This window comes from Odocoileus virginianus, chromosome 12 (assembly GCF_023699985.2).
Source record: "Odocoileus virginianus isolate 20LAN1187 ecotype Illinois chromosome 12, Ovbor_1.2, whole genome shotgun sequence".
Taxonomy (NCBI): domain Eukaryota; kingdom Metazoa; phylum Chordata; class Mammalia; order Artiodactyla; family Cervidae; genus Odocoileus; species Odocoileus virginianus.
The window spans coordinates 64,052,088-64,066,597 of record NC_069685.1 but is presented as its reverse complement, the minus strand read 5'-3'; the positions used below and the strand labels follow the sequence as shown (position 1 = coordinate 64,066,597).

General features: G+C 45.6%; 1 protein-coding gene across 3 annotated transcripts in view; it reads right to left on the bottom strand.

Moving 5' to 3' along the window:
* KREMEN1 (kringle containing transmembrane protein 1) overlaps positions 1-14,510 on the bottom strand; it is a 59,066-nt gene that overhangs the window by 19,658 nt on the left and 24,898 nt on the right. For all 3 annotated transcript variants that reach the window (XM_020907177.2, XM_020907175.2, XM_070475515.1), the window contains exon 4: positions 569-693. In XM_020907177.2, coding sequence (XP_020762836.2) covers positions 569-693 — 125 coding nt within the window. The remainder of the gene's footprint in view (positions 1-568; positions 694-14,510) is intronic.

Here is a 14,510-nt window from a genome sequence, read left to right as displayed (position 1 = left end):
ATTATTAAGGAAGGAATGAAGGATGGAAGGAAGGGATGGAGAGAGGGAGGAGAGGAGGGAGGAAAAGACTTCTTTTTCTGATATAACGAACAACAGCATTATTGAACCTTAATGACTGATGAATGACTCTCAGATAGAAGAATGGACAGGATGGAGAGAAAATACTTTGAACTGGTATCCAGGCAAGGGCTCTTAATGAATCAAAGTAGTAACCACTACCTTCGTGTATTCTCAGATCCACCCCCTTGGAGCCAGAGCCGTCTCTGCTCATAACACACAGGGGCTCGAGGAAACACGGGACTCTGCTGGAGGTCAAGCTGGATGCAGGTACTGGGGCATTTCCTTTTTTCTCTCAGTCTTTGGACAGAGTGCTGCCTCACGCCCCAGAATCCCAAGCCCCACTCTTCCTCCAACTTCTCTTTGGCAGAAAAGTGCAGTTGTAATGGCTTCACAGGTTGTTGTTGTTTTTAACAATTTAAATGATTTAAATACATTTTAAATGATATCTCAGTAGAATGCATTTAGACCTTTATCTTTTTCCATAGATACAAAACCACAGAACAATTACCTTGAACCTTTGACTCCGACAAAAACTGATGCAGTTTTGTATGGTGAGTTTGTTAGATGTTTTACTGGCGCCGGTTAGAGGAGGTGGGTTTCCATGATCCTTGTAGCAGCCAAGGTTTCCAGGCACTGGAGAAAAAAGAAAAACAAAAGAACTTCACAACATCTGGCTGTGAAACACCAAGAAGGAAAGGCATGTTGTGCCAGGTACTTTCATCTCAGCCAATATTTCCATTTCTAAAATGCAAATAAATAGCAAACAGCAAGTATTAAAAATGGAAGTCTTGGGGTCCTCTGCTATCTGCTATATCTTTGTTTTATTTTGATGAGTATGTGAAGCCCATAAAACCGACCCTAAGACATTTTTTACTTGTTCAATATTGACAGAACTTAGTATTGACGAGAACTAGGCATAGATTCCTAAAAACAGAGAAGCTGCAATATGTAAATTATGTCTCAGAGTCACTGGAGGGCAAAAAAGAAAAAGCACCTGGAAGCCTACCATCCTATGCCCTATGCCCGCCCTAGTTCCTTCAAAAGCCCCACAAGTTGGTTTTACCAGGTCATTTCGTGAATTTAATAGTTTCCTGTTGCCACTGCAATAAATGACCACAAACCTAGTGGCTTAAAGTAAGCATAAATCCAGCTTCTTACATTTGGGGAGGTCAGAAGTACTAAATGGGTGTGAGGGGACTAAAATCAAGGTGTCAGCAGAACTCTGGCTCCTCCTGAGGCTCCAGGGCACAACCTGCTCCTTGCTGCCTCCTGAAGCTGCCGCCCCATGGCTCGGCTGAGGCTGCACCACTCCAGCCTCTGCCTCCCCCCTCTGCTTCTGTCATCACCTCACCTTCTCTGTCTCTCATCCCCATGCCTCTCTGTTACAAGTCCCGTGTGATTACGCTGGCCCACCGGGGTAATTCAGGGTAATCTCTCCCTGTCAAAATTCTCATCTTCATCGCGTGTGCCATGTAAGGTAACATGTTTGAAGATTCTGGGGGTTACAATGTAGACTTTTGGGGGAGGGGAAGTATTCTGTTTACCACAGTGGATATATTAGCGTTTCACAACCTCAAAAGTCAGATGGTCTGGTCTAGCAGAAAAAGCTGCAACTGAGAATAAAGAAACCTAAATATACGTGCCCCTAACTCCTGGTGTTTGTGCTCCTGTGTGATTCCCTCCCCTGGAGTGTGGGCTGGACAAGTGACTTGTTTTTGCCCAACAGAATGTGGTGGAGTTGAGGGGAGCTACTTCTGTGACTGGACTACAAGAGCTGTGGCTTCGGCCTTGCCAGTCGACTCTCTCTACTGCCTTCTTGGGTTATATACTCTAATAAGGCAATGTATCACATCAGAGGTCATAAGAATGGCCTTCAGCCAATAGCCAGCAAGGAGCTGAGACTTCCAGTTTCTGCAGAAACTGAACCCTACAAACAGCTATGTGTGCTTGAAGGAGATCCTCCCCAGCAGAACCTTCAGATGAGACCCTGGCCCTGGCAGACGCCTCACCAGAGACCTTGAGGCAGAGGACCCAGCTAAAGCATGTCCAGATTTCCTGACCTACAGAAAGTGTGAGGTGATAAATGTGTGTTCTCATTAAATTTTTAGAGTAATCTGTTATAGCAATAGATGACTAACACACCTAAATAACATGCATCTAAATATATGCTCATTGAATAAAGGAATGTATTGTGAGTCATGTACAAATTACGGCTTCCTAGGTGGCTCAGCAGTAAAGAATCTGCCTGCCAATGCAGGACACACAGGGTCGATCCCTGTGTCGGGAAGATCCCCTGGGGAGAAGGAAATGGCAATCCACTCCAGTATTCTCTGCCTGGGAAATCCCATGGACAGAGGAGCCTGGTGGGCTATAGTTCATGGGGTCACAAAGAGTCAGACACGACTTAATGACTAAACAATAATGGACAAATGGACTTCTCTGCCCCTCAGTTTTTCATGTGTTATTAATTTAGGAAATCACTCCACCATCAGATGAAGCCCTTTCCCTATTGTCTCTATCTGGCTCCTTACAGTTCACATCACTCAAGATATAAGACATGAATGAGGTCTGGTCCTAGAAGCACTTCTAAGCCAGTCAGAGTTACATATTATCCAATTCCAAAGTGAGATATATAGATTCTTAGAAAGCACTTTTTGTTTAAGACTGGAAAGCAGCATGGTCCAACTGAGGAAACTTTACACTCATACTAGTTTTTGGCACATAAAAATACACACACGTGCACACACACACACACATATACACTTTTCAATTTCTGCCACCATCTACATCTAACCAGCTCATTTTAAACTGGCAGGAAGCTAACCCAAAGCTAACCTCCCCCCTCTAAGCCAAGTGGTTACCCTTCTCCCTTGCGTCACACATGGGTCAAATATAACAAATGTGGCTCACCACACAAATGTTAAAATGCATCTTTAGGAAACAAACCAAATCTCTATAGTAGCAAATGTAAACAGAAAAGATCTAGGCAGTAGGAGTTCAGTGTTCAGTGGGGGCCTGGATTGGGAATGGCTGGGCTTTAGCCTTTAAACAAATGCAGGGAGCTAAGCATCTCTAGTTAGGGGTGTATCATATAAGCTGAGCTTGTTAAAGGGGACTTACACATGGAAACCTGAAGCATGCATTTAATGGTTTTTAATAAGAGCTACTTGATCGTGATCATTTTGGTCATTTACTCTGATTTCTGTCTCATTTATTCCATTCCATGCTCACAAATAGGCATGTTATTATGTATTCATTTATAGACAGCCCAAGGCACAGAATCACAAATGTTAACATTAGACATAAACAAGGTCGTGGTTTACGTGGATGCAGCTGGAACCTATCAGGTTTATTCACAACAATTCGGGGAGCAAATTCAGGGAGCTCATGTTCAGTTCCAGTAGGGCAGTGAGGCTCCAAAACACCCCAGGGAGACAGAGCCTGGAAACCAGCCCATACCTTGCTGCTGCTCCCTTCATCTGGACAATGATGGCCTTAGTATGCTGTCAACTGCCTGCCAGACACTGTCCTTGCTACCTCCTAAAATAGTTCAGACCCCTGTCCACATCTCTATCCAGGCTGCTATTTCCCTGGTTTAGGCCACTGTCCCCTCCCATTCGAGGCTTCCCAGGTGGTGCTAGTGGTAAAGAATCCGCCTGCCAATGCAGGAGACACAAGAGATGTGGGTTCAATCTTAGGGCCAGGAAGATCCCCTGAAATAGGAAGTGGCAACCTGTTCAAGGATTCTTGCCTGGAAAATTCAATGGACAGAGGAGCCTGGTGGGCTACAATCCTTGGGGTTGCAAAGAGTCAGACATGACTGAGAACACACACCTCTCCCACTAAGACCATTCTATCAGCCTCCTGTTCCATCTCCCTGTTTCTAGGCTCACCCACTCTAATCTAGTTAGCACACTGCAACCAGAATAACCTTTACAGTACATTCCAGGCAGAAGGAAGGCCAAGGGCAAAGGCCTAAGGCAAGAATGACCTTGGTTTTTGTAGGAACACAAAGAAGTGAGTGTGACCAGTGAAAGAGAGACAGGAAGGCAGCAGGAGCTACAGAGGTATGCAGGGGCCTTCCTGAAACCCTCAGATCTCCCGGGTCATCCTTCAGGATGAAGTCCAAACTCTCTCACATGGGACCCAAGGCCCTACCTGATCTATGCTGCTCCTCTATCCCGCCCCCTCAGCATGACCCCTCTCTGTCCCTCGGCTCACATTCTATATGAAACCCAAGATACATCATAGTGTATCTGCAAGTTGCCCACATGCACATGGCTCTCTGGCCTCTGGCCTTTCTTACAAGCTGTTCCTTCTGCTTAGAACACTCTTCCCTGCTTAGGATGGCAGCCTGAGCATCGTTCCCTTTGGGAAGCCCCATGGACCTCCCATCATCCTCCCACTCCACAGAAAAGGTTGAACGCCCCTGTGGTGTGCTCCTGTAGCAGCCTGTGCGAAACCTGATTCTAAGCACCTGTTTATGTCTATTCGTTGATTAACCATGAACTTAAGGGCCAGACTGTGTCTTCTGCACACCATTGTATTCCCAGGGCCTGGCATGGTCCCAGCCATACAGTGGGTGCCCTGAAACTGGGTGCTCAACGAACAAATGCGTCCCATGTTGCCAGCTGAACTCGTGGAGAGTATGGGTCAAGGTGCCTGTCAGGCACAGGGAGTCAAAAGTGCGGAGCAGAGAGGAGAGCTGACCTGCATCTCTGACCACCTAGGTTCTGACTCCTCGCTGTCCTCTTTGGTGAGCTAGAAACACCAGGTTCTCCGTCAGAGGTTCACTTTAAAAGGTAAGATTCTCTCTTCATCATTTTGGATGAAACTTTTCTAAAATGCATTAGATAATTAAACAACAACAACAACTTAGTTTAACCTACGTACTTTGTTTCTTGGTGGCTCGAGGTCACCAGATGTATGTCACCAAATGGTCCCAGACTGTGTGCTTTTCTATGTTCTTGTGTCTGACTCTAATAGTTAATCTGTCTCCTTGGTTACAACTGGGGCTGCTGAACCCTCAGAACATCAGCACTGGAAGGAGTCTCAGTGTCTACTTGCTACTGTCGGTGCCTGTGGTCTTGGCTTATCTTCTTAATTTGCTGCTTCTTAGGTTTAGGCTTATGGACTTCACTGGTGGTTCAGATGGCAAAGAATCTGCCTGCAATGCAGGAGACCCAGGTTCGATCCTGGGGTCGGGAAGATCCCCTGGAGAAGGAAATGGCAACCCACTCCAGTATTCTTATTTGGAGAGTTCTATGGACAGAGGGAGGAGCGGGCTACAGTCCATGGGGTTGCAAAGAGTCGGGCACAACTGAGCGATTAACACTAAAAACTAAGTAGGCTTAGAACAAAACTATCGAGCTTATTAGAACTGTGTGGAAAATAAGAATAGTTTCTGAAAGAGGGAAGGCCTCTATGTTTTCTTCTCAATTTCAGCTGTCCATACAGTAGCTCAGAGCTTTTGTTTGTTTGCCTACTTCCCAGTTCTTGGCAATGTTCTGAAGAGCGCTGGTGCTACCATCACCTGTCCAGAAGCAACCAGCATTTTGCAACAATCACAAATGCTGGGCTTTCGACAGACGGACCCCAGGGTGAACTTGGGTCCCTCCGTCACGGCCTTTCTAAGCTCGGGTTCATCCACACTGGGTGATACGGGCCTCAAAGGGTTCTTGTGAAAATCAAAATTAGATAATGTAAATAAAGTAAACACCACAAGGCCTGGCAACATAGTATGTGCTGAATAAATGCTGTTTGTTATCATTACATACAAAAAGGCTTTCATCATTTCCTACACAAACCAGAATAACCTGCTGGGTTGATAGAAGAGTAAAACAGCACTGAATTAAAAGATAAGATCAAAGGCAGTTATCTTGGAAAACTGGATTTGATTCCAGATATTAAAATGTTAACCTCTACATCTGGGTAGATCCAGTACACTGCCATGCAAGCCTTTCCCATGAAACCCAGAGCCCCTTCAGGAAGGCAGACAGGAGATGGGTTTCCTAGGTGACCGAGAAGAAGCCACAGTTCGGCCAGGCTAAGGGCCCTGAGTGGGGATACATGAGAGGCTGTTCTCCCTGGAGAGCAGAGGTCAGCTCCAGAGTGGGGAGTGCTCACTCCACGGCTTGTTCCTTGGCGTCCCTCTCCTGATAAGGCCAGTCTGGGAGCTAAATGAAAGTGATTCCCTAAGATGAGGGGCTAACTCTGCAGACACGTTAGTCCCTCGGCGCTCTGTGCACCGCAAGGCCAGCCTCTGAGGGCTGTCGCTGCTGCTGATTCTAACTGGAAAGTGTGGCTCCAAGTCTCGCCAGAGAAGACACGTCATTGTCGTCTTCAAAAGCATGACTGGTCAGCTGAGTGGATTTCCAGACCGTGTCCCACCCTGAGTTCTTCCCAGAAGCGGGGAGGGAAAGTCAATTTGTAAAAGGATATTTGTTCTCAAGTTCCTTTTTTACTTTCAAGACCACTTTAAAGTCCTGTGGCTTGGTCATGCATTTTTTTTCTCTTACCAAAGAGGCTTCCACATTTTCAACTTTTAAAAATCATCTATAAATATAAATGGACCCCTTGTTTACCACACTTGGTGCTTTAAAATGTGAAAGTTAATTACCAACAACCTTTTCAGAGGTTCAGGGTTCTTGACAGAGGCAAAAGTTTTAGAGGTAGCTGAGGGAAGATGGTTCTCTCTTCAGATTAACCCAGGAATGACTGTCTTCTCACTGCCGCAAGCAACTATTGGGAACCAACCATGCAGACTTGCTAAACAGCCTTTACAACTGGATATAACTGTGGTCCCACTGTGATGGTGCAGCTCACACCTCCACAGGGCCTCCATGGCCAACAGCCCTTCTCTGAGAACCACTGTCTCGGAGGACCTGCTGTAGGCTGGGGGCAGGCCTATCAGCCCCATCCTTGGCCACTGCTGACCCCCACTGCGGTCACCAGATTCCCTCTCCCAGGAAGTTGGAACTAGGATTCCAGGCAGTGAACTGCAGGTACAAGACTTGTGGGGTTCAGTCAAGCCTGGATTAAGGCAACAAGCCACATCTGGGCCACGTGACTGGATAAGTGAACTGATTCTACTGGTCCACAAAGAGGAAGAAGAATGGACGCCATACTGAGAGAGAGGGGCAGAGAGGGAGACTGTGCGGCCCCACAGACAGACGGTAAGTGTGGGCACCTCCTTCCCAGGTTCTGGGACACAGGGATTGGATTCTGTGATATTCTCCCAATGCCCTTCCAATAAATCTCTTGCGCTCAAGTTAGCTTGAGTGAGTTCTATTCCTTGCAGACAATTACTGACAAAGAAGAAAGTCTGCCCTTTATTGTAAAAGTTCAATCTGAATAAAAATCTTCAGCTGGTAATTTGCATAGGAAGTCCTGATCCATCATTGTGCTGTCTACTGCCAAATCCGAGAGATCTGTTTAAGAAACCGGAAGCAAAGCTTCTCTCTTGCATTTTAGAAAACTCTACCCTGGCTCTGGGAACATCTTTTACATTTTCTTACAAATAAAATCTGGCTCTTTGGAAACTATGCAGCGATTGCTTACTTTTTTATACTAAAAAATAAAGATTTTTATTAAGCACTGTAAGTTGCATTCAATAGCCTTCAAATATACCACACCACAACCCATCTACAGTCAATCAAACCAACGGCAGTTCATTCTTACACAATCCATGAGTTAGGGCGAATCTTCCTTCAACTTACAGTCAGGTTCTACTCAGGTCTTGTGGGCAGGTACTGGGAAATTATATCTCATTTCTTATCACTAATGTGTGATGAAGCGCATCGGGAGAATTTTATGTAAACAAATAAGTGATTCTGTTTTCAATGTACACTGTTTGGAAGTATTAACAAAACACCGAATCTAGCATATTTATACTGGCTTCTACTAACTCCTCAATGGGAAAGTCCCCAAGAACAGGCAGTGAGTTTCCCGCTACAGAAGGCAGGGCGGGGTGGGGGGGGCCGGGTGGGTGAGGCTAATTATTTGAAAAGTCATAATGTCATTCACTACCTTCTGCCTCCACACTGGTGCCTCAGGAGCTGAATTCTCTCCTTTGGAGAAACTAAGTACACATAAAACGATGCCACTGACAGTCCTACCAGATGACCAGTCATTTCAAAGACTTCCCTCAGAGCATCATTAGGTTAGGTGTGGGTTATTCCATACTTTCAGCCCACGACCATGAGCACCCTCTATCCCTACAACTTCCATTAAAAACCTGCCAGCTGCCAGCGTGATCCAAGTCCTTCCATAACATGGCCCCACTCTAACTCTGCAAATTTTTTTTTTTTTTTCTGGCCACACTATGCAACGTGCAGGATCTCAGTGCTCTGACCAGGAATCCAAACAAAGCCCCATGCAAGTGAAAGCGTGGAGTCATAACCACTGGACCTCAAGGGAAGCCCCTCTACAACTTTGTTTCTAAATATGAGTTCTCATTTTCAGTCACTCTGATTCTTCTACTCATGTCTCTGAGTCTCATAACGACTTACCCAAATAGGTTAGTAAACAAGGCCTTGTCTTCCCCTATGAAATTTTACCTTTGGGGAAGGCAGGAAAAGTTCCTAAGGATCCTGACCCCCATTCGACCCTGATGTATCACAGAGACAGTTCTCCTCTGGCAGGAGTTCCTTCTTTGAAAGTTAATTTTTGGGGATAGAATGTGGTAGACCTTCTCCAAAGAAGGCTCTAATCATTTCCTCCCTCCCCATACATGTGTGTGACTCCCCACTTTCAACATGGAACCAATTTCCTCTCCTCTTGAATCAGTACTGACCTTGTGACTTGCTTTGATTAATAGAATATGGTGGACCGCTGAGTTCACCCCCTAAGAGGACTGGCAGCTTCTCTTGGAAGCCGGCCACCCTATAAGACGTCCAAGTACGCCGCTGGAAAGAGAGGCTGCCCAGGTAGGGGCTGAGGCCATCCTGGACATCCCGTGGGTACCCCAGCCCCAGCAGAGGCCCGATGGATGCAGACCCCTGACTGAACCCAGATGAGAGCAGGAGGAACACAGCCGAGCTGGAACTCGGCCATCCCCCAGAGTGAGGAGGTACAGCAAGCTGGCGGTGTTTCAAGCCACCAGGGCTTTGGGGTGGCCTGTGATGCAGCAACAGACAACCGAAACACCTTACTCGACAGAAGGTCAGTCCAAGTTCAGGAGCAACAGTACGGTACTGCTGTGTCTCTGGGAAGAAGAGCTCAGTTTGTTGACTCGAGCTTTTTTTCTGGACACCACAAACATCCCAGGCAAAGAACCACAGAGGCATCCTTTATTCGTCCTGCTGTTTCATGCCATGTGTATCTCACTTGTCATCAAGTTCTGACTCCTTCCTAAATGCGTCTGGGATGAACCTTTCCTGCATGATCTCACTGCCACCACCACAGCCCAGGCCCTCATCCCGCCGTTTAGAAATCTACACCTATCCTCCCCTCCCCAAACATCCCTCCTCTACCCACCCTGTAACAGACACTGGGCCATCTTCCTGAACGAGGAGGGCCTTCCCTGTATGTGAACCCCAATCTAATCAGCCCTGGCTTTCAAGGTTCCCACCCAGTTCCTCTCTGTCCACTCATTTCCTTGGGCAGCGTAACTACCACCAACATGCACAGCAGTCCCATGACTTTCCTCCGCATCTTTGTCTGGCTGTTTGTTCCCCGACCCGCGGGGCCCTGACCCCTCCAGCCCCTCTGGCCTTCCTCGCTAATGATGCCTCCAGCTCCCCAACCCTCACTGAGCCCTCTCAACTTCAAAAACTCACAGCTCTCTACCACATAACTCAATCTTATTTATATAATTGGTGGCTGGTCTCCAATTTTCTCCTGTGTTTATAGCTCAGATTCCTAATTACATCATAAGATTGAGGGTGGGACTATTCCTTATGTTTATGTGTATTTTTTACTGGTGCTGGTATGAAGATTGTCAGTAAAACTGTCCTTACTGATCTGAATGATTTTCCCTTTTTAAGCTATTAATATGCTTTAGAACATTTTGGAAATGCAACGTATATAACTGTCGCTGAGGAAAATGTCCACTTGGTTCAGAAAGTCTGAATTTTTAAATGAGAAATTAAATAACATCCACTGCCAAAAACAATGAGTAATCGAGATATGCCTGTCCTGAAACCATAAAGCTGCACTGTCAGAGGAATGCGGGGCCCCGGGTGTTCCCTGAGCACAGGGCCACACCAGGCCCCAAGGGAACAGCCTCTGGACAAGCAGCTGAGGCACACTCCAGGGCCCTGCGGCCTGTCAGATGGCGCAGGACCAGACAGCAATAAAACGAAGGTCGGGAAGAACCTGTTTAGGAACAGGATATCAAGAACATGCCAGTGGTAGTCCAAGCCGTGGAGGCAGCACAGGCCACCACAGTCCTTGCCTGTACTTTTCTGCCTACCCTCTGCTAGGTCCCTGGACTCGGAGACATGTGTATTTTACTTATTTAATTTTCAAAATGACCCTGGAAGGTAGAGATGAGGAGACCAAGGCTAGGAGAGGAGAGTCATTTTGCCATGAGCTATAAGCAAGTGATGATTCCAACCTAAGGTGGAGGACTTTGGAGGCTGAGTTCTTTCCAGTGGATTGTGTTGTCTCTTCCTGGGAGAGATATGACAATCACATCAGCAAGAATATTTGGTGAGCATCTATTTACAGCCTGCATCCAGTCCCATCACTTGATGGCAAATAGATGGGGAAACAATGGAAACAGTGACAGATTTTATTTTGGGGGGCTCCAAAATCACTGTAGATGGTGACTGCAGCCATGAAATTAAAAGACACATGCTTCTTGGAAGAAAAGCTATGACCAATCTAGACAGCATATTAAAAAGCAGAGACATTACTTTGCCAACAAAGGTCTGCCTAGTCAAACCGATGGTTTTTCCAGTAACCATGTATGGATGTGAGAGTTGGACTGAAAGAAAGCTGAGCACCGAAGAGCTGATGCTTTTGAACTGTGGTGTTACAGAAGACTCTTGAGAGTCCCTTAGACTGCAAAGAGATCAAATCAGTCAATCTTAAAGGAAATCGGTCCTGAATATTCATTGGAAGAACTGATACTTTGACCACCTGATGTGAAGAACTGACTCACTGGAAAAGACCCTGATGCTAGGAAAGACTGAAGGCAGGAGGAGAAGGCAACGACAGAGGATGAGATGGTTGGATGGCATCACCAACTCAAAGGACATGAGTTTGAGCAAGCTCCAGGGATTGGTGTTGGACAGGGAAGCCTGGTGTGCTGCAGTCTGTGGGGTCACAAAGAGTTGGACACGACTGAGCAGTTGAACTAAACTGTTACAGCCTACACTGTGCGAGGGGCTGTGGGAGACTGTTAAAATATATCGCTTGAGGGGGGAAAGCCCCCATAAATTCTATCAGCACCCCTCCGTAAACAGACATACAGTCCAAGTTAAGTGAGAGAGCCCACTGAGCAAATATAGGTTTCAGAGAAACCTCGGGTCCCCACTACCTTAAGGTCTGTCCCTCACAGGGATTCCAGAACTTATGCCTGTATTTGACCAGTTTAGTCCAGTTGGGAAAATAAACATAAAAAATAAATCATCAAAACAGGATTCTGACTGCTAATTCTGGTAATCGAAAACAGTTCATTTAGATAAAAAGGTTATGTAATTGTAGTTTCAAAGAGAGAAAAGGCGGAAAATGAGACTGCATAAGGTGCAGTATTAATGTTCATTTCAGTGTCGATACTGCTTTGGCTATGGGCTAGAGTTTGAGGTTTCAACATTTAGCTGTAAAGCGTTAGTGACATGCAGAGATGTGTCTTTTTCAAGGTGAAGTTCAGAGCAATGGGAACACAGCGTTGGGAGAGACCCTGAGGCTGGGACAAGGCCACTGATGTGTGCTTTCATGCCAAGGGTCCACCTGTGGGGAGCCCCTTCCCAGCTGAGAACAGCTGGGCCGGGAACACCCATGGAGACGGGCCCAACAGCGTCCAGAGCGGTTCTGCCTGCAGTGAATGCTTCCTGGATACCATCGCAGCCTGTTTACTCCTGGGGCTTGGGATTTCCCAAACTCAGAGGAGAAAAGAGAATGGCTTGGAGCTAACAGCTTGAACTGCAGACCCTCTGTCGCCACTGAGTTAATCCTTTGGTTTCCCCAATGTCGAAAAGGCAATCCTAATAATTCAGCATACTATCAGAATTTCAAACTCGAATTCCCAAACAATCCCCAAAGAAAAATTCTCAAGAATGACCTCAACTATAGCCTGGTTCCATCCCAAGCCCCCCACTTTTAAGGAAATAAAGGAAATGGGGCTGTTCACAAGTCCTGGGAGGGAAAGGGCACTGGTTGGTCTTGCCATGAGAAGTCCTAGACTCAAATCCTATTTGGCTCAGAGGGTAATCCTCATCAAATCACTTAACCACTCCAGCTTCACTTTCTCATCTGACCAAGGAGGGCAGGAGGGAGGGAACATACCACCTGCTTCGCAGAATTGTTGAAAAGGTTAATAAGGTAATGTGAATATAAGTGCTTTACACATATGAGGTACTCAATAATAACTGAAAAAAGCTAAAACATTAAAAAATCAGTGCTGACATTAAAATGCACAAAGTGCTGACAGAAGCAAAACACTTTCTGTAGTTGAGAGCCTGCCTTGACCATCATTGCCAAAGTGCCCTTGGCTTTTCACTCAAAAGTCTGAAGTTTAAAAACTCTAGTGCTCACTTTGGTAGCACATACACTAAAATTGAACTTTAAAAACTCTTATTAGGGATCACAATTAGAAGCTTTCAAACCCTGCTCTTTCGGGTTGTATTTCTGTAAGGAAAAACAAATCTGTTTGAACAAACTCAGGGTGTCATTTAACTAAAAGGAACTTAAGCCAGTGAGGTCACCGACCAAAGGTCCCAAGTGGCAGAGGTGCCGTTGCTGGCGTCCTCCTAGGGCAAGTCTGGGAGCATGATGCCACCAGGAGAGAACTTCTCCCGGATTAGGAGGGAGGAACAACGCCCCGAATCCCCGACACAGAGGCTGAGGAAGCGATGGGGAAGGCTTCCTTCTGACTCTGGCACTCCCCCAGGCCTCATCACTGTCTTTCTGGGTCAGGTTTTGTACCCAAACCATGATCTGGCCCCGTCTAATTTTTTTCAGACCTTATTTCCTGACCTTTTTTCTTAAAACCGATGTCTTAGCAACACTGATGTGCATGAGAATTCCCGTGTGTGTGCGCGCACACATGCAAACTTTTCCTTCCGCCCAACGTTAACCTGGCTGCTTAAAGTGTGGTCCTGCAGTGCCAGTATCCCAGGGGCCTGAAACACAGAATCCCAGGCCTGTCCCAGAGCTACTGAATGAGAACCTGCATGTTAATAAGCGCCCTGGTGACGGTAGGTACCGTAAAGTAGGAGAAGGCCCTACTTCTTCCAGAAGCCCGCTGGCAAAGCAGCCCTGCCACTCGCCTGTGCAGAGCAGACCCCCCTCTTCAGCACTCTCGTCCTTCTGTTCATCTCACGTATGCAGAGCATCTCGCATATGCTCATCTGTTTACGTGCTGCCTTCAGTTCTAAACTAGGGGTTCCCCACGGGCTGCAGACCATGCCACCCCTGTGTCCCCTACTGTGTACAAGGCCTGATATATGGTTAGAGCTTAAATAATGTTTGTCACAGCTAATCACTTCTAAGGTCCTTGTGATTTTAAACTTTAATATCTAATTTTAAATAACTTAAATAACTAACAGTATTAAACTTATTAAAAGTTTAATAACTAACCCAAATGCCCGTGAACTATGTTTAAAAAGTACAGTTTAGGTAAGTCATGTTACACACTTGAATCTGGATACTTTGAATGTGTTTACACATTCAGTTTAAAATTTTTTAAATATTACAATTTTTTTCAGTATTACAAAAACTATTTTTTGCAATTGAAACTTTCAAGCATACACAAAAAGTAGGAAAGAATATGAGCCCTTACCCAGCATCAACAAATAGCCACTTTAGAAAAAACATTCTTATTTCATCTGTTTCCCCCACCCCCTGTCCCACCCACTCACTCTTTAGAAGAATATATCTTCTTAAAACAAATCTTAAAACAAAAACTTAAAACAAATCTCAGATATAATGTAACTTCAGGGTGTATCTGTAATATAAAAGGGCTCTCCCTATAAGCATGCCATTACTGTACCTATTAAAGTTAACAGTGATTCCTTAATATATAATCTAACATGGTCAGGATTCAAATTTCCCTAATTCGAAGGGGAATTTTAACAGTTGAGTGTGTAGAAATCAGGTGAAAATTTTATTGCAAACCAAAAATAGCTCTTGGAGCCGACATGATAAATTTCTCATGCCTGTGGCCTCAGGCTCTAATCAGGGATGTGAAGAAAATCATATTTGTCTGTAAATACGATTTGTAGGTTCTGCTTTCCCTCAACTAGACTACTTAGTTTCAAAAACTACAAAACTTTTATAAAGAA